At 37.7% G+C, this 22505-nt stretch overlaps 2 protein-coding genes across 2 annotated transcripts in view; both read left to right on the top strand.

Annotated features, from left to right (window-relative positions):
• Positions 1-2873: 2873 nt before the first annotated feature.
• atp6v0b (ATPase H+ transporting V0 subunit b) lies at positions 2874-10614 on the top strand. Its single transcript, XM_031294532.2, has 8 exons — positions 2874-3147; positions 4526-4574; positions 5270-5353; positions 7632-7709; positions 8340-8409; positions 8603-8654; positions 9688-9878; positions 10141-10614. The coding sequence occupies exons 1-8, from the start codon at positions 3063-3065 to the stop codon at positions 10165-10167; spliced, it is 636 nt and encodes a 211-aa protein (XP_031150392.1). The 5' UTR covers positions 2874-3062; the 3' UTR covers positions 10168-10614.
• Positions 10615-14451: 3837 nt separating this feature from the next.
• b4galt2 (UDP-Gal:betaGlcNAc beta 1,4- galactosyltransferase, polypeptide 2) overlaps positions 14452-22505 on the top strand; it is a 160570-nt gene continuing 152516 nt past the window's right edge. The window contains exon 1 of the mRNA XM_031294517.2: positions 14452-14921. The gene's annotated coding sequence lies outside the window, so the exon portion shown is untranslated. The remainder of the gene's footprint in view (positions 14922-22505) is intronic.

Below are 22505 nucleotides of genomic sequence, written 5' to 3'. Positions count from 1 at the left end.
ATGCTGTTTACATATATTACATACTGTATATTGCTGCTACTAATCACACCACTAAGTCATTTTTGTCTTGTAATTTTGATTTTATTGCTCTTGTATTGTTTCTATTCTTATTCTATTATTATAGTTTTTACTTTCTGTCCTTGTGCAGATGCAACACCAAATCAATAAAGGCGTATCTTGGTTAACCTGGGACACTGATGTGGGCATCTCATTCCATACCAGTTTTATAATATATATGTTCTTTTTCCATGGCAATATTTAGATTATACTTGTGATAGGGACATGAGGATGCATGCAAACAGCACAACACAAATAAGACCTGCCTTTGTTTGAGGGTATTCAACAGAATGCTGTGTGCATGTAAACACATTAATAAGGCATTGGAGCCTCTAACATAGGGAAATGTGCCTTGAATGCAAACATGTCATTTAGGACAATAAAATGTGTTTTAAGCTGCATGCATTAACATTTGTGTTAATAAGGTCAGTTATGAAATAAAAACCAATGTTCTGTTTTTATGTAATGTCACTAAGGCATGCACATTCATAGTTAGCTGAATTTTGTTTTTGGATGCCAAAGGGTAATTCAATAGATTTATATTATGGTTAAGTCGAAGAAAATAAGCTGTGATTTAAAGCAATACATGTACAGTAGGTGTCTGTTACACTACATGGGTCAAATGTATTGTGACACCTGGGCATTACAACCAAGTGTGATTGTTGGACATTTCATTTAAAAACTGGAAGGGCCCTTGGAGAGCGTAGACCTCCGCCAAGGCATGCCCTATCTCACAATGTTAATGCAGTGTGAACTGAAGTCTGGAACTAATTTTTCCTGATTATTCCAATTCCATTCGCAACATTTGCAATGTTAAACAAAAGTGAAAAATAATTTGTATATCTGCCCTGTAACTCAGATCTGTTCCAAAATGTAATGGATTCTTTCTTGGCCCATGCTACACCCTTCCACCAAGTTTCATAAAAATTGTGCCAGTAGTTTTACCGTAATCCTGCTAGCTGACAGACAGACAAACAAACAAACAAACACACACACAAACCAAACCCACAACAACCTCCTTGGTGAAGGTTATAAAGATAAGACTTTTGATCCAATGATGAAGTTTACAAGCCCCATCTTTATCAGCTGCAACATTAAAGTGATAATTGCATAAATAATTATAATTTAATCATAAGAAGACACAGAAAAGATAAAAACAGTGGTTACCAATAGTTACTCCTGACTGCTGTTTGGTCCTGTGGATGAAGAAGGACTGAATCGATCACCTCCCAAACTGCTGTGAATAACTCAATTTAGGGCTAAATCATTTCTGATCTGTAATGGAACAGAAGACAAAACTAATAACCTTTATAGCTGAGTGACTTCTGTAGCCTCAGGGGAGAAACCTGCCTACTGAATTACAAGCTGAGGATGGGGACACTATCCTTGGAGGTAGGAAACACTGGCAGAAAGCCTGTGTTAAAATGAATTAAGAGGAAAAGGAAGACTTATTTGTGCTGTCAGTTTCACAGCAAAGACAATTTTGTAAATGTACTGTTGTTGTCATTTCCATTATTTTTTTCAGATAAAACCATAATTTTGTTTTTTGTCATAAAACACACATTACACACAAACATGTTGAACTTATTTATTTGCAATTTAATGAGGGAAAAATTCACAGAAGGATAATAGTTATGGAAAGGACTCCCCCTGGTGGATCATCGTAAGTCATTTTAATTTATAGTTTATCAATTGCAACCCCAGGACAAAACTGTTCTTCTATAGCTTTATTTAGTGTCGCACTTACATAATGTTGGGAGACTTTCAAAAGACATGTTAAATAAATATGAAAATCGAAACAGCAAAGGCCGAGCAGGCTAACTTAACGTCTATGGGTCAAGCGCAAATCATGCGGGATCCTACATTTCCCACAATGCATCGTTATTGCATTTTTCATTAGATGCCCATGTTATTCAACCTTAACAGCTCTGCTTAGTTTTTTATTCAGTGTTTATGTTTAAAATGTTTGACAAAATATTCAGTCTCCAAGCCAAGAACTATTATCTGGGTTATTTTTCAGACTTTCGAAGGTTTGAAAAATAACAATGAAACTTTAAATGGTTTAAATGTAGGCTACTGGTGAGTTTCATTTATAGTAGCCTAATTATAGCCTAAATAAAGCTGTGGATGTACAACTTTGCCAAAATGATTAAAAATAATTCTAGTATACTGTTTTTGTTGTGAACTGCAGACATTAGAAATAAACAATCTATAGCCTATCTTGATATAAACTGAACAGAAACGGAATATATCTGGACAATTCTTTCTCAAAATGATAGTATAATTAAAAGAACAAGTGTAGGGTTGTTTCGCTATCAAATTCACAGGAAGAGCAAATAATATCAATGTCATTTGTTATGTTATCTAATAACAGGGCAACTGTTCCAGTAGGCTATTATGGCTGGTACAAAAAAGTGACTTTTTGTTGTTCAACAGAATGTATTTTGTTGGTGTTAAAGGTGTGATAGGCATTCACGCATCCGAGCTTATAGTAGGAAATGTGGAAGTTTAACTGGGATTTACAAAAAAAACATATTTCGGTGACTCGTACACAACTACAAGAGAGACATCTAGCGTCTATTACAAGCGTTGCACGTAGCTCTCACTGGGACGTATTCGGTTATACTCATGTAGGCCTATCCAAGGACTTGACTGCAAACCTTTTTATTCTTTGTATTGTGCATGTGAAGCCTAACCCAAAGTGATGTTACTGTCTGTGTTACCAGACGAATAATAAACACATTAACGTCGTCGCAGCGAAATCGTTTTAGCAAGGTGAAGGAAACAATATATAACCGTACGCAGCCTTCCGGTCCCCGGTCACATGCTCGTCAAGCTGGATCAGCTGACATCACCCAGCTTCTCCTTTTGATGCTCTGTCTCCACCATCGACTGATAGCGCGTCTTAAAACACAAGTATTTCGTTATCTTAGCGTTACTGGCGACAAATTTTAGATTTGAGCCGAGTATATCTCGCTGATCCAGCAGGTTAGACCGCCAGATAAATGCTGCTAGAGTGGATGATGAACGGACACGCTATTTTGTATACGGGGGTCACTTTGGCCTTCTGGAGCACCATACTAATCGTCGGTAAGATTATATTTTCCTTGAAAATAGTCAGTATATTGGAATGAATGAATACAATAATATATTTCCTACACATTTGCAACAATGGCAGTGTAATCAGTCAATTTTTTCCTAATGGCAAAGCGTGTTTTTTTGCGTTTGACATCTATAAATTGGGACTTGGCTAAATCATGGGACTAGAGTGATTGCGGCTGTTTCCATTTTGTTTGCTAGCTACTGTTGACAGGTTAAATTGCAAATTGGAGATTTGGTTATTCATGCATGGGGGTAGTAAGTAATACCCTAAAGGATGCCACAAATATGTCATGTAGCTAGTTATTAATATTTTAGTCAAGGGACCTGCTCTTGAATCCAAGTTAACGGTCGCTAACATTTATTGCTACTTAACGTTAGCTAAGCTAATGTCAGGTAACGTTAGCTCAGAGCTGTACAGAACATGTTAACGTAGGTTCAAACGTTGGACATTGTTTGCGATTTATGTTGATTAGTTTAGCTAAGACTTTCTTTAGTAGGACTTATGATGGGATCCCTGGTTGTTATTATTTTTGTTGTTTAAGTTAGTGAATTTGGCTAAGTTAACGTTAGCTGTTCGTGTACTGAACTGACTGATTTGAAACGGTCCCAAACAGGAACTGCAGCAGTTTTCACGTGAGAGTGAGCTATCACACTGAAGTTACTTCTTTCTATGGCTGCGTTCCGTTCCACAGTGTAAATAAACAGCAGCCTACTCCCCGTTTAGGGAATGTCTGTTAAGGGAACTTCCCTCACCCAAATTCCTTCATTTTGAACCCCCATGCAACGTCACCAACGCAATGTCAAACAAAAACTGATACTATTACCAAACGTATTCACTTGAAATGTATTTAACTTGTGAATAAATGTGGTTTAATTAATTTACAAGATGTACCTTGACATTCCAGCGAGGCACAATGACTGAAGGGTAATCTTATCAACTTCCAGCAAAGTGATGAACCCATATATAATAAAATGCATACTTATATTAATACTTAATGAATGGGCATATTTCAATGGATGAACTGTTGTTCAGTTTTTCCCTACACAGTTTACAGTTCACTTTTGAGCTACCGTTAAGCCTTTTTGCTCCCTACGGTTTTGAATCTTACTTAACATTGATGAATCCCCTGTGCAGTCCACTTCGCAGGGAACTACCATAGGCGATCAGAATGCACTCCCGGCTTTAGCACATAAATGTGACACTGTTTCACACAATTCAGGGAAAAAAATCAGTAACATACTGTAAATGTCTACTAAAGGGCTCTCTCACACACATAGCCTACACCTAATGTAAATACACATCTGGCGGATCTTTTTTCCTTTTTTCCACTTTCACATCTGATTTAATAATTGTTTGTTTCCATAGGTCTCTGCTATACCATATTTGATCTTGGATTCCGCTTTGATGTGGCATGGTAAGCAATCTTGGAATAAAACTACTGTCTGCAGGTTAATAAGTTCGATTGGGGTAGCTTTAGGACAAAACAATATTTAATTGTGGACTCAGACACTGGCCTTAATGAGACTAGCCAAGCTCTTTCTTCTCTTACTGTCACCTGTCAGGGTGAAAGGATACAATTTTCTGTTGATATTGTTCCTTGATTTGAAGTAGAGCTGCAACAGTTAAACTGTCAACTATTTTGTTAATTGATAGTTTTAGTCATTTTGTTCAAACAAAAACAATAACATATGTTGTTTTCAGCTTCTCAAATGTTAGGATTGGATTACGCAACGGTTATAAATGATGCCCCAGATGTGCATTTAATAGATTTACACCCTTAATACAGTTATAATGCAGTGTTGATTGGCTATTTTATGGTGACTTTAAGAGGTAGATATCATATCTTCTGACTTGAAGATATAGTAGATGATATAAGTTATACCATATGTAAATGATGTAAGGTAGTTGCGAGAGCTATAGACATAACATAAGAAATTGAAGAAGAAAGAAACGGTATGGCTAAAAAAAAAAATACATTCATGTTTTGCTGCTTGTACACATTCCCTTTTCCTTATAAAGTGTGTATTATTATTATTATTATTATTATTATTGTTATTATCATTATCATTATCATTATTATCTTCATCAGCTGGTCTTCTTTGCTTGCAGGTTCCTGACAGAGACTTCTCCTTTCATGTGGGCCAATCTGGGCATTGGCTTGGCCATCTCTCTGTCTGTGGTAGGAGCAGCCTGGTGAGTACCTAACAAGGAACATAGTTAAAGTGCTTTGAATTTTAGATGTGTAAATCAGGGCTGGTGGTACTTGAAGGCCTAAAATGCACCAGCATTTCATAAAATAATTTCCTCTTTCTTGAAACACTCAGGAAAGTACATCATGTGTAAATGTGGAACTGGAAAATCTTAGAATGAGTAACATAGGGACACTTTTCCAAAAGTATCTTTTAGATATAGCTGTTTTTGTGTCTGGAATGAATTAGTGAACCATAAGCCATTATGTTAGTTACAACAAAACAGTTTTGATTAGGGCTGCACGATTATGGCCAAAATGATAATCAGGATTATTTTGATCAATATATTGATCACGATTAATTATCACGATTATTTGTTGATTTTAACCAAAACAAATTTTGTCCCATAGGCTAATTATAACGGCTTTCACATCCATATTGTGCTACATTCCTGCCAATACATCCATATTGTGCTACATTCCTCCTTTTGTTGAAGGATACTATGAAGTGAAGTACAAGTATACTATGAAGGAGTATGCCATTTCAGCTGTTGTGCGACCGCTTTCCAAACATGCGCGTTTGCCGTGAAAAGATACAGGCAATGCAATTTTCTGTTCACGTTAACGGTGCCCGGTATCTACCGGACGAAATAGCAACGCGGATTACGGTGCCACTTAAATGTCTGCGTTGCGCTCTGATGCTCCAAAACAGACGTTAGAGGCAACAAAAACATCGCTGCTTGTCACGCTAGTAAACACTAATAACATGTTACACAGCAGCTAACATTAGCCTACCATTAGCTACAGTAGTAACTGGATTAAACACGGCTAAAATGCTGACAGCTAAACGGTGTAGTGTGACTGTATTTCACTGTAGAGGATTCCAACAGCGGGGCGTACAACAGTCTGCCGCTAAAGCTATGAGCTAAAAGACTCGAACTAGCACTGGTCACTGCTGTTGTCTGAAAAACAACACAGACGGGACAAAATGTTGCGTTTACTGGTAAACTGGTAAACCTCGTGACGACTTATGACCGACTGCTATCTGTTGTGGAATTTTCCCATACTGTCTATGAATTTTCCTCACGTTACTCTGTCCTCTGTGACTTGTCTACATCTAAACTATTGCCGCGTTCTATTTACCTTGGAACTCGGAAGCCGCAACTGGGAATGACGTCATACCCGAGATGAATGCGTTCTATTTAAAAGTCGGATTTTCATTGTTTTCATTAGCTCTAGCCCGGTTAGCTATTGTTAGCAACCAGTTGATAACAACGTATTACGCCGTTTTTTGTGCATGCAAACAACGTAACAACATGTCCACAGATAGAAGTTGGACATGCCTGTGTGAACGACTGATTTAGTGAGACACAAATAAGACATAAGTGCTTATAACTTTATGTTACTGCAGCTTTCACAACTGTTGATACAGGGGGCAGGGATTAAATCGGGATTAAAATTCGATTAATTGTGCAGCCCTAGTTTTGATGAGCTTTAATTTTTAAAAACTGTGTTCAGTGTGGCCCTGACAAACTATGTTGACTTAAACAAAAACTACCACTGACAAAGCTTGGCTGATGCAGCCTTATGTCTTCTGTTAAAAGTTGCTCTTGAACTCACCATAAAGACTACAGCTGAGGGCCTGCAGCCTGCGGAGGTGCATGTACACTTGACACCTGTCCACCAAAGAACATTGCAGAGAGATGAAAAAAACAAACTAGCCAACTTTGTTTCCCACTGAAGCTTATTGAACTGTTAGATCATAAACTTGGATCACAAATTGATAACATTTCAACATAACCTTTTTTAAATGTGACTCACTGAAACTTGTGGCCATGCTTTGCACTGCTGCTTTCAACCCATGGTCTTTGGCTTGTGGATGAAGTGGATGAAATATAGAGAAACTAAATAGGTGAAATCATTGATTCACCAGCATGAACAGCCAGTCAGATAGCTCTCTCTCGCAAATTCAACAAGCAGAACTGGCTGAGCAGCTGCAGATAAGGGCAAATTAAAGCCAATGGTGTGGGACCCACAGCTAAAACTACTGTTGACCGTTCAGCTGCTGTTGGCTTAGTGTGTTGGGGCCCAGACATGTTGTTTTCTATTCTATACAATGACTAAAAGTGAGATAGGTGGATTTACACTTTTTACACACTTATTTAAAACTATTTAAACATACTATTTACATTTTTTGGAAGTACCTCGTGTGTCTCATAGGTTCTCCATCCACATCCTAAAAATCACTTTTTGTATACCTGACTGTTGTTTTTTGTTTTCCAGGGGGATCTACATCACTGGCTCAAGCATCATTGGTGGTGGTGTCAAGGCTCCACGAATCAAAACCAAGAACTTGGTCAGGTAGGATCATGCAAGAACAATATGTTTTTCTTTTTTTCCAGTTCTCCTCTATTTTATATTTTCACATAGTATTTACTGTGTTTTTAGTTATAGCTAGTTGTATAAGTTTGCCTTTTAATTGTACTTTCTCACCTACCCCATTTGTTCTTTGTGATTTATGTGAAGTTGCTTTTGTACCACTGCAATTTCCCCAAGTACTCCATCCATCCATCGATTCTTCATTAAACCCAGTTATTACCCAGTTGAACATACTTTAATATTGTCGCTAAACGAAGAAGGTAGTTGAAAATTTATATTTTCATACTAATTTCAAACCTCCAGTTGACTGAAATAATTTCACAATAACATGCATTCCGCATGGAGAAATGTACTGTAAATACTTCTCAATTTAGAAGAGCACCTTTATACATGTGTTGGGTATCTCCATAATCTGCTCAGTGCATCCCGGATAAACACACTTTCACTAAAATGTATCTCCAACACTGTGTAACCAGTGAATGAGCATCCATGAGTGACTGTCAGGGTAGCCAGTGAATTACAAGTGACTTTGTAGTGACTTGGGAGAACAAGCTGCCTGTTTAAATCCCAGTCACTTCTCTTACTTTGCCTGTTTTTATGTCTCCCTTTTAGCATCATCTTCTGTGAAGCTGTAGCAATCTATGGGATCATTATGGCTATTGTAATCAGCAACATGGCGGAGGTAAGTAATACTTATTTTGGCTGTTATTAAATAGGAACACTGTGCAGTTACCCTTTTTGTCTTTAGAGGGGATTTCAGACAGGAAAGCATTTATAAGGCATTAGAGATATTGGACAGAAAGAAGTTTAATATGATTTTGGGAACAAAGCAAGGATGTTTTTTGGCTCTAAAAATAATATCTTTCATCTTATAGAGCTTCAGTGGAACAACCCCTGAGACCATCGGGGCAAGGAACTACCAAGCTGGTAAGAAAACAGGCGTGAAGCTACTGAATGCAAGACAAAAAGAAAAAAATGCAACAAGTTTAACATAAAACAGCACATGAAATTCACTGAACATCACACAAATTGCCCTATTCACGGTGGATTTTTCTCATTTTTAACAATGAATTTAAAGTAGACAATGATGCTTCCAGCTGGAAAATCTGTTGTGATGTGACAATCTGGTACTAAGTTGAATGCTTAGTATGGCCTGGTATACAAGATTTATGCACTACTTATTATTAGTGCTGTCAAACAATTAAAATATTTAATTTTCAAGGCTGGCGAGGCTGAGTTTGTGTTTTTCAGACAGCGGCAGCTACAGTCTGGTGTTAAAATCCTCTACAGTGAAATACAGTCACACTTTACACCGTTTAGCTGTCAGCATTTTAACCGTGTTTACTCCAGCTGCTAGCTAACGTTACCTGCTGCCAAGTGTAGTGTTGATGCTACATTTCGGTACCTAAATAAGGTACCGAAATCCTTGTTGCTATTCAGTCCGGTAGATAACGGTCGTTAAGGCACCGGTGCTGTATTAGCACCGGGTCTCGGACCCCATTCAAAACGGCGATTTTCGCCGAAAAGCGACTAGTTTGCAGGTATGTACTACTCTTTGGCCAGCTCAACAGGTGTGTGCAGCGTGCCTGTTTTGTTTCCGGTCTAGCTAGATCCGGTGTGGTGTTGTAGTTTTTCTAACGTTACTAAACTTACTAGTTGTTGCAACATTCAGTCTAAATAAGTATTAAATAATGGATTGCTCAATACATTCACAACATCAAATTGATTTTGACAGATCTATTTACATGTGTAGACCCCAAATTTAATTCACTCATAAAATATTAGGCATGAAAAGATGATTAGTATTTTAAGATGCTTTCAGATTGACTTTAAAAATGAATATCATTAACTCTTACTGTCTGATTTCCAATCCTGACAGGAAATAAGATTTTTTTGTGGCCAGTTCCCACAGTGGATTAGTCACGGAGGTCTCTGACTTATTTCATTTCCGTCCTGCCAGGTTACTCCATGTTCGGAGCCGGTCTGACTGTGGGTTTCTCCAACCTCTTCTGTGGCATCTGTGTCGGCATCGTGGGCAGCGGAGCAGCATTGGCAGACGCCCAGAACGCCAGCCTCTTCGTGAAGATCCTCATTGTGGAAATCTTTGGCAGTGCAATTGGCCTGTTTGGTGTCATTGTAGCCATTCTGCAGGTGAATAAGACCAGCTGCTTTTTTATGTCTTCACAATCTGTCTTCTTTTCCTTTTGAAGAGTAAACTATCCATAGATTTTTTTTTTCTGCAACAGTGGCCTTTTCTTGGTTGACCATTGTTGCAGACTTCTCAGAAATGTCGTTGCAAAAATAGTATTTATTGCCACAAAGTCTAGATGGATCTATATATATATACGTATTGTGTAGATGTGATGTTTCTGTATTTGAAATTGTAATAAATGGTTTCTTTTTTCTCCCCCAGACATCGAAAGTAAAGATGGGAGACTAGAAGATGCATTCACACGCTGACAAGATAAAAAGACACTGCTGGAAAATAAGATGGATTATTGTGTAAATACATCGTAAATTATTTAAATGTCTCTATATGCCTGGTATTGTTTTCAACCATCATTTATGCAAGAGTGGTACGTGCACACCCGACTGTCTTGTCTTGAGTGAAACATGAGTGTTGAATAAGAAAAGTGGAAGAAAAATCGCCAGTTGCCGGTGTGCAATTCTTGATACAAGTGAACCCTGCATCTCTCTTACAGTTCAGCTTATTGTGTAGTACAAGCAGAATGTACATGAATAGTAGGATTTTAGATCAGACAGTCTGTAGCCCCGAGGGCTGCCAAGACATCTTGCAGCTTTATTTCATGGATTGAATTGGTCCTAAAACTTACTGATCGGTTCATAAAGTAAATTTTTTCTGACCACTCTTGGATGAATGATGAGTTAAAAATGACACCAGAGTATTTGAAAATGTTTGTGTGTGTGTGTGTGTGTGTGTGTGTGTGTATGCTGGACACATGATTTTTTCTTTTTTTTTCCTGTGAAGCATGAGGGTGTTTACCATTGTGTTTATTACTGTAGCCTGGTCAGTCAGTTTTTTGTTTGTTTTTGTAACTCTTATTTGCTAATAATAAGCAAGTGGCCCTACTCCACGCAGTGGCCCAAATACAGTATTTGTTATGCCTCCTATTGCAGAAGTGACAGAGAATCTATGAAGTTTTGAATTGGAGTACTGATCATGAGTCATTAGTGTAAAGTCACTGGACAGTTGGACATGCTCTTTGGGAGGCCAAATACAGTGTTGCTCATAAGTTTATGAACCCATGCTAAAGTTGACTAAACAGAGGAATAAAAAAAATCATCTTTTGGAAATTGATCTTAACGCCATAATTAAAAAATTAGGAAACCGTTAAGCACACCAATTTTCTTTGTGAATGGATAATGTATCGTTAATAAATAAATGTTCTTCCTTAAAATACAGGGGACATAAGTAAGTACACCCCTATGTTAAATTCCCATAGAGCCAATTATTTCATGGATCCAGGATACTATGCATCCTGATAAAGTTCCCTTGGCCTTTGGAATTAAAATAGCCCCACATCATCACATACCCTTCACCATACCTAGAGATTGGCATGGGGTGCTTTCCATAAAATCATCTCTCAATGCAAATCAAACCAGCTATTAGGCTATCAAGGTATGGTGAAGGGTATGTGATGATGTGGGGCTATTTTAATTCCAAATTTTATTTACGATACATTATTCATTCACAAAGAAAATTGGTGTCCTTAAAGGTTGGATTTTTCATAATCTTTGTAATTAAGGCATTAAGATAAAGATGATTTTTTTATTTCTCTATTTAGTCAACTTTAGCATGGGTTTATAAACTTATGAGCACCACTGTAGAGTCGGATCACAAGCAGCAGATACTCTAAATATGTCATCCTGTCATTCAGTTCCCTAAAACAGTATGGAACTAAGATGAGACCAAATGAGCCTCCTGAACATAGCTGCCAGCCATAATTTTCTTGTTTACCCCAGAGTCTCCTCTATTTTTTTTCTTTTCTTTTTTTAACAAGGTTCCTTTGAAGTAGTTTTTACAAAGATGAATTGGACAAAAAAGGGGATTGTTCAGTGTTTACCAGAGGGAGGCCAAAAGATTGTGGATACCCAGAATACCTTTCTTTGCAGATGCCCAAGTTAACTATCCTGTTTCTCAAGTCACTAATAAACCTTATATTAGACAAGAAAGAGGACCTTATTTTAGAGAGCACTTCAGTTACTAGTATTAAGTCAATAGTAACTGTTAATATCTGCTGTAGTATCACCATCGTTGTACTTGAGGTCTTTAGGGAAAATAATTTTGTACAGACTGGTTCTGACTTTGATTTTATGTAATCTCAGGTGGTCTGGCACCCAAAACTATGGACTCATCACATAATCAAACAACTTTATGAATACAGATTTTTAAATTAGCTTATTTTACACGCTTCACATTGCTTTATTTTTTATTAAACTGTCTTGTTTTGAATGTACGTCTTAACATGTTAGCTGTTCAAGTCTCTGTTCCAATTTATTTTCTAACATTCCTTAAAGAAGCTTAATGTGTGTGTACAGCTAAGTCTTGTTTGTGGATAGAGTGCAATTTGAATAACAAAATTAGACTCCTGCTATATCACAACAAAGCCATCTTTGACCGTTTAGATTCCTATTGATGCTGACTCGTACCATGGCTACTTGTGAATCGTCTCAAATCTTTCCTGTAATTTCCCCCCCTCCAACTTTTTTGTGAAGTTCTGAATGAGTAAACATTGAATCTTAGCACGGGGAAACTGGATTGTCTTTAATATATGTGGACCTGGCCTCCCAAAGGTGTCAAAGCAGCAAAATCATCTTTTGCCCTTATGATGGTTTTATAATTAAACCAAGCTGTATCTCCAGCATTCCCTTTGGTAAACCAGGCCCTGTACCAAACCCCAGGCCTCGGTCAGTGTAGTTGCTACCGTGTGTGCATTATGTTGATGTGATGGTGAACAGAAAAAAAAAAAAACTCATTTATTTTGACATTGTGTATGATCATAACAAAAACAGATCTTCCTTCTGGCTTCATAAATGTCCTTGACAAATAAAATTGTCCAATCAAGATATTTTAGATGTGTTTCTGATTTTATATATTAGGCTAACATATTCAGGTTTTTTCAGTCCTGTAGTGATAAGCAAGTGTCCAGTCATCGTAGACAGTGCTGTGTACTGCTGTTTGAAATGTGAGCTGTATGTGACCCAGGCCACTGACACTGGTTTTGTTTCCTGCAGTGTTTGCTTGCTTCCACTAGATGGAGCAGACAACCACAACATCTGTCCTACAGATTCATCTGGTGCTGTACACACTGAAAACTCAGCTGAGGAAACAATTAGGCTCACATATCCTGGTATTATTCAACATATTATTCATTTGTTGACTGGTGTAGCTGTTAGCCTTGATTATCATGTTAAATTGAACAAAACAACATAGCATCTGTGTAGAATTATTAAAATTCTATCTGTCTGATACTGGTCATTATGCTTCTCAAATATATTGTTTTGTTGCAGTTGACTGCAGAAGATCTCATAATATCTAGTAATAAATGCTATATTTGTGAATATCATTGTGATGCTGGATGTTCTAGAACCGTTTTACATTAATGACTAATGGCTTATTAGAGAGAGCATAGGCTACTGAATAAACAATTCAATCTAAGATATATATATATATATCTATATATATATCCTAATCTAATAAACAAATATAATAAACACTTAGACTAAGATGTTTTAGTCAACCAAGACCCCATGACCAATTTGATAACTAACTGAGTAAGAGGGGGCAGCTCTACAAACTGTCTGGTCATCCAAGCTTAAGAAAAGGCAAAATCCAGTAAGAAGTCCATCTGCATTTAAATACAAACCATAAGATAGAATGAGCATGTGTAATGCCTATACATTATTATTATTATTTTTTTATATGTATATACTAAGCTGTATTTGTGAATGTTTTGATGCTAGATGTAGGGAGGTTTACATTAACACCAAATGACTTATTGCTTAATCCCATTCAAAGAGATCATGCAAAACATTCAACTTAATCTAAAATATGCATAGTCTAAAAACTAATAGGGGTGAAGGAACAAGTACAAAATGTCACAGAAAACTAAAATAGACATATTAAACATAAAAAATGATAAAATGTTGCAAGTTTTTCTGAGGTTGAACAAAACTATGGTAGGGTTAGCCTGTTTATGTCTTGCCTTTTGAAGGACTCTGTAACATTCATATTGAAAAGTGAAAAACAAAACAAACTTAATTATTTTGTACAACAGTTTTAATAAACACCAAACCATATTTGTGAATATCATTGTGGTGCCAGAATAAACAACTAGAGTAAAAGTATCCCAGATCATGATGATCAACTAGTCGACTAATTGAGTAAGAAGGAGCAACCATTAAAACTGCTCGAGAAAATCTTTAAAATATGGTTATCAAAGGTAAAAGGTAAAAAAAAGAAAACCTTGTAAGAAGCCCATCTGAGGTTACACATTAAGGTTAATAAGAATTATGTTGTCTTTTTATGTAGACATTTATATGTATGACCCTTTGTAACATATGTAATGAAGTGCAATGACAATAAATACATTATTATCGTTTAAAACTGTGATTATTATTTCCTGTGGGTTCGTGTGTGGATTTATGAGTAAAGCAGGTTATGAAATCACCAGCTTCCTTTCTATCAGATGAGCAGAAACAAAAGAGAACGCATTTCTGGCACATCCGGGCTTCCGTAGACAGCAGGAGCGAAGGGACCTGCTCGCTGCCACAGCCTGAGAGCATCCTTTTCCTTTGATTCCTTATCATCTTCACCCAAACACAGCGAAATGACGGAAAATCATGAGGATAGCATCTCTTCACTCACCGGTTTGCGGTAGTAAATCGTTACGGGTTACGTTAGCCGTTTGGCTAGCGTAATGCTACACAACATGAGGCTTTTCTTGTGATAAAGAGCAGACATAATAGCCTGTCTGTGGAAACGAAAAGGATATAGTTATTTATCACAGCGAGCTGGGCTGAGCTTCTAGCTTTTAGTTTTTTTAAACAAACATATTTTGCAACAAAATGCTCACTGGCAGTTTTTTTTCCTCCTTGGATGATGTGAATGAAATCAGTGGTGCTCCAGTAATGAAGATACACAGATAAAAGTGTTCGCCTGACAACATCAAGGTAGGTGCTCTAACGTTATTTTCTTTCTGGGATGCGTTGTTTCAGTCAGCATAGCATCCACGCTTACCCCTTTGTTTCCATCCAGTCTACATACAATTATCCTGCAACCTTCTGCTTTTATTTAAGCTTTGGATAATATGGGAATATGGTCGCATGCACTGACCCCTACCCCTCTATTGTTATCATGTACTGTACATTTCCACGAACTAGCAGCATCTTTACACCCGCCATACTAGGCTTCACTCAGCCTCCCTGCACTGCTCTTCTACTGTACAATAAATGAACCATCTCAGCATACAGACTGCTGGAGGGTTATTCAGCCATGCAATTTGGGCTTAATTTAGAGCCTTTAAAGCTCTTAAAATCCACTTTTTACAACAGCTGTCTGAAATTGCTTGCCCTATTTACCCCTAATTTTAAAGAAGGGATGCAAAGTCTATGGACTACAGCATCTCTTGTCTTATGGTCTGGTCACAGCACAACTGAGAGCAAAGTGTGCACAGCCAGCGTTACACTGAGGAAATGAGAGAGAAGAAGAAGAAGAGGAGGGGGCTTCTTCATCATGAAGCTTAACCTAACCAGACGTTTACACAGAAGCTCTGTCCCTAGACCATAATCCAATCTGACATTGCTCTCATTTATGACACAAGGATAGGGATATAGAGGCTATAGGAGCAATGGACTGGAACTACCTCGCTTTGTGATGTAACTAAGTTGTCCAGTGCGGAGTGGCCTTTGGTGTTTCATCAAGTTAGAATTTTAGCCCAACCCAGTGATGTTATCAATTGCTTGCTTTTTCCGACCAACAGTTTAAAACCTAAAATATGCAGTTTGCTGTCACATAAAACGAGAGAAAAGCAGAAATACTCACAATTCACAAGCTGGAATAAGGCAATGTTTGAAAATTGATCAAGATGGTCAAAATAGCTGATTATCTTTCTGTCAGTCGAACGACTCCTCTTCCATAAACAGAGTAACTAGGGCTGGTTGATATGGTCCAACTCTGTTTTCTGGTTATTCAATAAATAGTCTATATGAAATAACGAGATGGTAACAGCTATTTTTGTATATTCCGGTGTGAATTAAATACATAAAGTCTCATATGACAAATGAAAAGTACTGAGTATTGTCTCATTTTATCAAGAACTTTAGTGCAAAATAAATATAACCTGCAAGGATCAGAACCTAAAGCGTCGTCCAAATGACAAGATAAATATTGTAACGTAGTTTGGCCACGTTTTTTTTGACATCGCAACAGAAAGGATATAGAAAAATATGTAGGATAGGCATTTTCATATTGTTTTGACAATATATATGGTCAAATCGGCCAGTCCTAACAGTAACCATCAAAAAGCCCCTGTTTTACAATAATCATTTATTCAACTGAGTAAACAATATACACATTTTATGTGTAATCTGTTGCCCATCTCGTGTACTTGAATAGTAACTTGCCCACTTGACAAAACCATCTCAACTCAAGGACTGATTTCCTGCTTGTTCTGGAACTTTTGACTGTATCACATGGTCATCATGAATAGATTGTGTCTGCTCAGTTTTAATGGGTAGATAGACCTTTTTATTGAAGACATTTTTTACTGTAGCTGCTTCAGTTTCAGGGTCCTGGTACTGTGCATGCTGGCTCACTGTCATAGCTTACTAGGACACTTGAATACAACAGAGACATCGTTAATGTTATTAGTAACACCTGTGCATTTTCTATTATGAGAAGTCAAAATGTCTGAGTTGAAAAAGGAGGTTGCATTTCAACAATGGACTTTGAGAAAGTGAAGAAAAGGTAGCACATCTCAAGTTCCCAAGTTAAAGCTTTAGTGTGTAACTTTTTGATATTAATGAACATCCGTTACATTCAAGCCATTGCCAGATGAGTTGCTACAAAGCTAATTAAGACTATCAGCTCCACACAACTCTCTCTGTATTTCTCAGTATGGCTATGCTCAGAAGATTGTGGTGTCCGGTGACTTTCCCTCGCAGAAACTCAAGTGAAGATAATTAACTCTTCTGAAGAGTCCATCATGTTTTTTTTAAGCCTCCCTGCCTCAATGCTTATCAGAGAGCAGATAGGTGGTTATGGCATTAGGCTAGTAGGTACTGTACAGGTGGCAGGGTGGCGTTTTTGTCTTTATTTTACTATTTTGTGTGTGTGTGTGTGTGTGTGTGTGTGTGTGTGTGTGTGTGTTACACAGGTGTAACTGTTTTCTGTTAATTGGTTATGATGGCATGATTTGTGAAAGTTTACTGCTGTCAAACGTGCTTTCATGAAGGCTTCATGCCAAAATGCATCAGCAGATTTGTCAGCAAATAATCTACCCAATAGATCCACACAGGGTGATTCTTTTGCTGTTTATGTCATTTTTCCCGACTTTGTTTTGAATAAATACAGATATAGGTGGCAGGTTGGTCTCCTTACTAGGTTTGTGTATAAAGTCCTTCCTAAATTCTTTGCACGTTGCTTGGAAACATTTGTAAAACAATGTCAACAATGCACACTGGAAGTCCCCTTCGCATCACTGTCACATAACTGCCAAAAATAATTGTTTTAGGAGGCCTAGTGATATATTAAACTTTACTGCATACTGCCTAACCTGACTGATGTTATTAAGTCATGTAGTCAACCGTTATTATCATAATGTTTTGTAATTTAAGGTCATTTTGTGTCATTTTTGTGATGTAAATCTTCCCAGTTTACATGATTATTAAACCAAATTTGTATGTGTCAGGTCAGATAGGCTGACCATATTTCACATTACTTCTTTTTTTTTTATATATAACTTTATTTTCATTTTTGTTAGTAGACAACATATATGACAAACATACATATAGCACCTAGCTACATATTGAACAACAATCACATCATCTATGGCAGCTGGAGTTATTCAATAGAGAAAGGAAGGAAAGAAAATAAATAAATACAGCAAGCAAGAGGAGCAAAAACAATTATAAAAAATACATAGAAAATAAATAAAAATAATAATAATAAAAACAAAATAATAAAACAATTAAAATAACAACTGAGGGGGGTTCATCTCTAGGGTATCAGCTGGGGACAGATTAAGACAGTGATGGCAGGGTGGAAGTGATCCCAGTGGCATTGATAGAAGAGAAGTAGGAAATGAATGGGTTCCAAATAGTCCTAAATTCATCCTGCTTCCCATCTCTCAGATATCTTATACTTTCAAGATGGATGCAACTCATTAGGTCACGTATCCAGTTTATATGAGTGCGTGGTTGACTTGACTTCCAATTAAGGAGAATCAATCGCCTGGCTATTAATGTACAGAAGGCAAGTGCACCGTTTTGGAGGTTTGACAAATTTTCACATTACTTTTTTAACTCTCATAACGGGTTGTACTGTATATTAATAGGCTAACGTTAGCTTTGTTAGTTAGCTCATTTAGCTACACCAGGCAGTTACTCTGTGTAAGTATTTAGTAAAAACGAACCGCTACGTAAGGATCAGCTTGTGTTGTGCAACCGGTTTTCATTTAGTAATCAGGGGAGCACACTGAAATTAAGTGAGGGTTCATTTTAATGATAAGAGATTTCTCTGGACACCCTGTAAAAAAGCAGTCATGTGTGTTATAGCTTAGTTGACCGGAGCATGTTGTGTTCCTGTTGCAACTGAGTGTTCAGATCAGCTCTGTGTAATGATCAGCGCCTCCACAGTCCTTTTCACTCTGCTCAGTCCTGCACCGCTGTAGATTAATTTGCTCCGATCTTTCATGAAGCTTTGTGAAATAAACCAGTGAAGAGGGAAAAAAAACACTTTTTACATCAGATTCCTCAAGTTCATTCATTCATTCCTTGCAGTAATACTATGGGATTTCATTCATTGGGATTTGTTGTCATGGGAACTAACCAGCCCTGAGTTACCGAGGGGGCGAGTTCAGAGAAGTGTGTGTGTGTGTGTGTGTGTGTGTGTGTGTGTGTGTGTGTGTGTGTGTGTGTGTGTGTGTGTGTGTGTGTATAAACACTGTTTTAATTTTATTATTTCATAGAGTTTGGTTTGGTGACAAGTCATTCCTAGCATAGCTCCACTCAGCTTCAACCTGACGAGAGGTCCATTCAGCCAAACGATTTGAAAACACCCCCATTGCCTCGGGAGGGGTTAAGATGCCAATCATGAACCACAGTGTTCCCGGTTTCGAATCCGGCCGCACACCATTGTTCCATCTCTCTTTCTGCCTAGTTTCCTGGCATGTCTCCATTATCACCATCTAATAAAAGACACAAAATGCGCCCCATCCCCATGGGGGGCAGTGCTGTTTAAAGAAATACTTATGCAACAGGGTACAGAAACTCAGTCTACTTTTCTATTCAACAAAACAATAGATATTGGCATACATGTATTCTTTCTCTTTTAGAAAGGATAAATACTCCAGCTATTCACTAAATAGCGTTACAAAAACGTTCAAGGATAAAGCATAATTGGACAGTAGTGGTTTTAAGCCAAATGTCCCACTGATGTTTTTAACTCTTCTTTAAAACCCCTCACCAAATCCTCATCTCACTCCCTCTACCCACCACAATTCTTCTCCCAGTGAAGCCTTCCTTCCGCTAAAGCACTTAATTTATTTCTTTGCTCCATTGCCAGATGAGCAGCTGGATCAGACAGCAACAGAGGGTGGGAGACATAGAAAAAGAGAGAGAGACGATAATGTTTCCACTGTCTATGGATTGTAGCTACAGACGGGACTTTGTTGTGTTTGCATAACGTGAGTGCAGCCTGCATGCTGAGAAACAGCAGACGTTACACGAGGAGAATTCCTCAAATGGCTTTCAGCATCCGACTTACAATGTGATAATACTTCTCCTGCATCGGGAGTGGCATCAAATACCTCTCCAGTCTGCGATGTCTCATTGATCGATGATCTCTTGTAAATTTTGTCTGGCAAAACGAATTCACCAAAAAAAAAAACATGAAAGAGAGTGGGACCTTTTTAAAATTAAAGCAGGGCGCACTTGTTCTTTAATGAGAGAAAGCAGAAAGAAGAGCAGAGAGGCAATGGTATATCAGAGATTTAAACTGTCCAACCTCCTTCAGATCACAGACAGCTGAGAGCCAATTTAACATCCGCATGGGCTCAGCTGAGTAGAGCAGGGTTGAGCACAGAACACTGGAATTTTGTTCTGATTAGCTCTGCATTTACTTACTTCTTGTCTGCCTCCCTCCACTCAGCTGCTTTCATCTTTTGCTCTTTTTTGTTGGTGTTCCGTTCTGTTTTTAGCTTGATATCTTTGTTGTGTCAGTACGCTTTGATAAGTCCACAGGCTTCATTAGGTGAAATTTGTCAAATACAATAATCAGTACAATAACAGTATTGACTGATCCCTCAATAATGTTTCCTTACGTAATAAACTTTGAATAGTTCTCTCTATAGTGAGCAGAATATTTCAGATACTTAGGATTCATTAGGTGTAGTTTTGCACAACTGTAATTTTGACATCTAAGGTGACGCATAGTAGTGTAGATGGCATGGACACTTCTTCTTTTTGTTCCATTGTAGGAAATAGAATGAGACTCAGGCTTAATAAGATATTGAATTAATGGATGGTAATGTTTTTAGCCATGCTAGCGGCATGGCTCTAGGGTTGGCACTGTCGGTCGGTCCACAACTTTGATCCAGAATAGAAACTCCAAGACTTTGTTGATCCCTGAATTTTCCTTTAGTGCCACCATTAGGTTGACATTTGCGTTTCTTAGTGAAATGTCTCAACAATTATTGGTACAGAAATTCATCCTCCTCCTCCTCCTCAGGATGAATTGACTTTTCATAGCGCCATCATCCGGTCAACATTTTCATTTGTCCAATTATTTGGTTTATGACCAAATACCTGCAAAACCTATGACATTTCCATCAGCCTCAGCTGTACTCTGTGTTATGCTAAACTAAGATGATGAACATGGCAAACTGTATACCTGCTTAACATCAGCATGTTAGTTTTGTCACTGTGAGCATGATGTTAGCATTTAGCTCAAAATACAGCCACACAGAGCAGCTAGCATGGCTGTAGACTTTGAACATTTATTGTTCATGAAATGTACTTGTTCCTGAATCCTGACAGGGTGGCTTGTGTTCACTACAAATACCCTTACAGGACCATGAGACTTTAAATTGAGATGATGTCATGCTTATAAAATTACTTATTTAGAGTATGGTGAAGTTATACAAATATTTCTTTTAAAAAAAATTATAATACAAACCATAACAATCAACATATTTGTTTGAGGTTTCCTGTTTAACAGTTTTACAGACAACAGCTTGGAGTTTTATTTTGTATTATCGCCGAACTCATGGATGTTAATTATAAGGATGATTACATTTTCCAGCAAGAGTTGTCATTCCAGCTGGTGAAATAACCAACCACTGGTTAAAACTCTCAACTCCTCTGGCTCGTCAAGACAATAGGTTAACTTAATGCAATTATGATTTGAAAATTGTACTCTTTCAAATTGAGATTTCGATATAAAAACAAGTTGTTGTCCTGCATAGATAGATAGATAGGGTATACATTGGTCATTCCTCTCCTCTCTGTGTGTATGTAAGAAGAAGATGACAGTGGGGGAGGGCAGACATCAGAGCCACTCTCATTTACCACTCCTGGCTTCACTTCTCATATTTTCCACCATTTATTTTCTCTCTCTCTCTCTCTCTCTCTCTCTCTCTCTCTCTCTCTCTCTCTTTTCTGTCAGCGGCAAACTGTACTCTTTGGCTTTTATCTATTGGGTTCATTTCATATGTATAAGTACAATATAGGGCTATATGTTGTATTTGCATCAACAAACATCTATCAAAGCGGCACACACACTGTACAAATCATGAAGCACTGTCAGTATAAACCTGGCTCAATGTAAACTCAGTGTTATCTCAATCCTACCTTCAGGTAGGACAAACACATGATTTAGGCGTGCACCTCTGACAGCAATCGATCATGTCATTTACACTTTGGCCTTGAGTTATCAGACTCATCTGGGACAAATCAAAGGTTATCATGGAACAACTTATTGTTGCATGTTCTACTTCCCTAAGCTTCCTTCTGTGGCTTTGTTGAAGCAGATAAACATGGAGCAAAGGATTTTTTTTATTTCTGACTTTAAGTTGTTTACCTGTCTGTCGTTAGTAGAAGTTGTGATCTTTGTTTGTGTTGCAAGAACTGCAACCCTCCCCCCCCCCCCTTTGTGCCATAAAGCAATACAATATATATTTTTAAAATTTAAATGCACAATAAAGCTTGCAGCTAGTTGCTCTTCTGCAGTACAGAATGAAGCAGCGAGGCTAACGCATGGGTGCAGGACTCCAAGTAATGATTATGTTTATTATTATTATCCGAACAACAGTCCAAAACCCAAAATGATTAGTAAGTAAATCAGCAAATTATCTCCAGGCTGAAACACAGACAATGGTACAATAGGACAGTAGGTCATATTCTTAACTGCTGCACAATATGTTGTATCGTTACCATCATGCCCTGCTTCTTAGTGACGTGACCCAGATCTTCGGAATGACAGTGTGTAGTATGCACTGTCTTTGTCTCTCGGTTTAAACCCCCCCCCCCCCCCCTTCA

The sequence above is a fragment of the Sander lucioperca genome, chromosome 9 (genome assembly GCF_008315115.2).
Source record: "Sander lucioperca isolate FBNREF2018 chromosome 9, SLUC_FBN_1.2, whole genome shotgun sequence".
Lineage (NCBI taxonomy): Eukaryota > Metazoa > Chordata > Actinopteri > Perciformes > Percidae > Sander > Sander lucioperca.
Note: the sequence above shows the minus strand (reverse complement) of the source record. Positions and strands in the feature narration are given on the sequence as shown.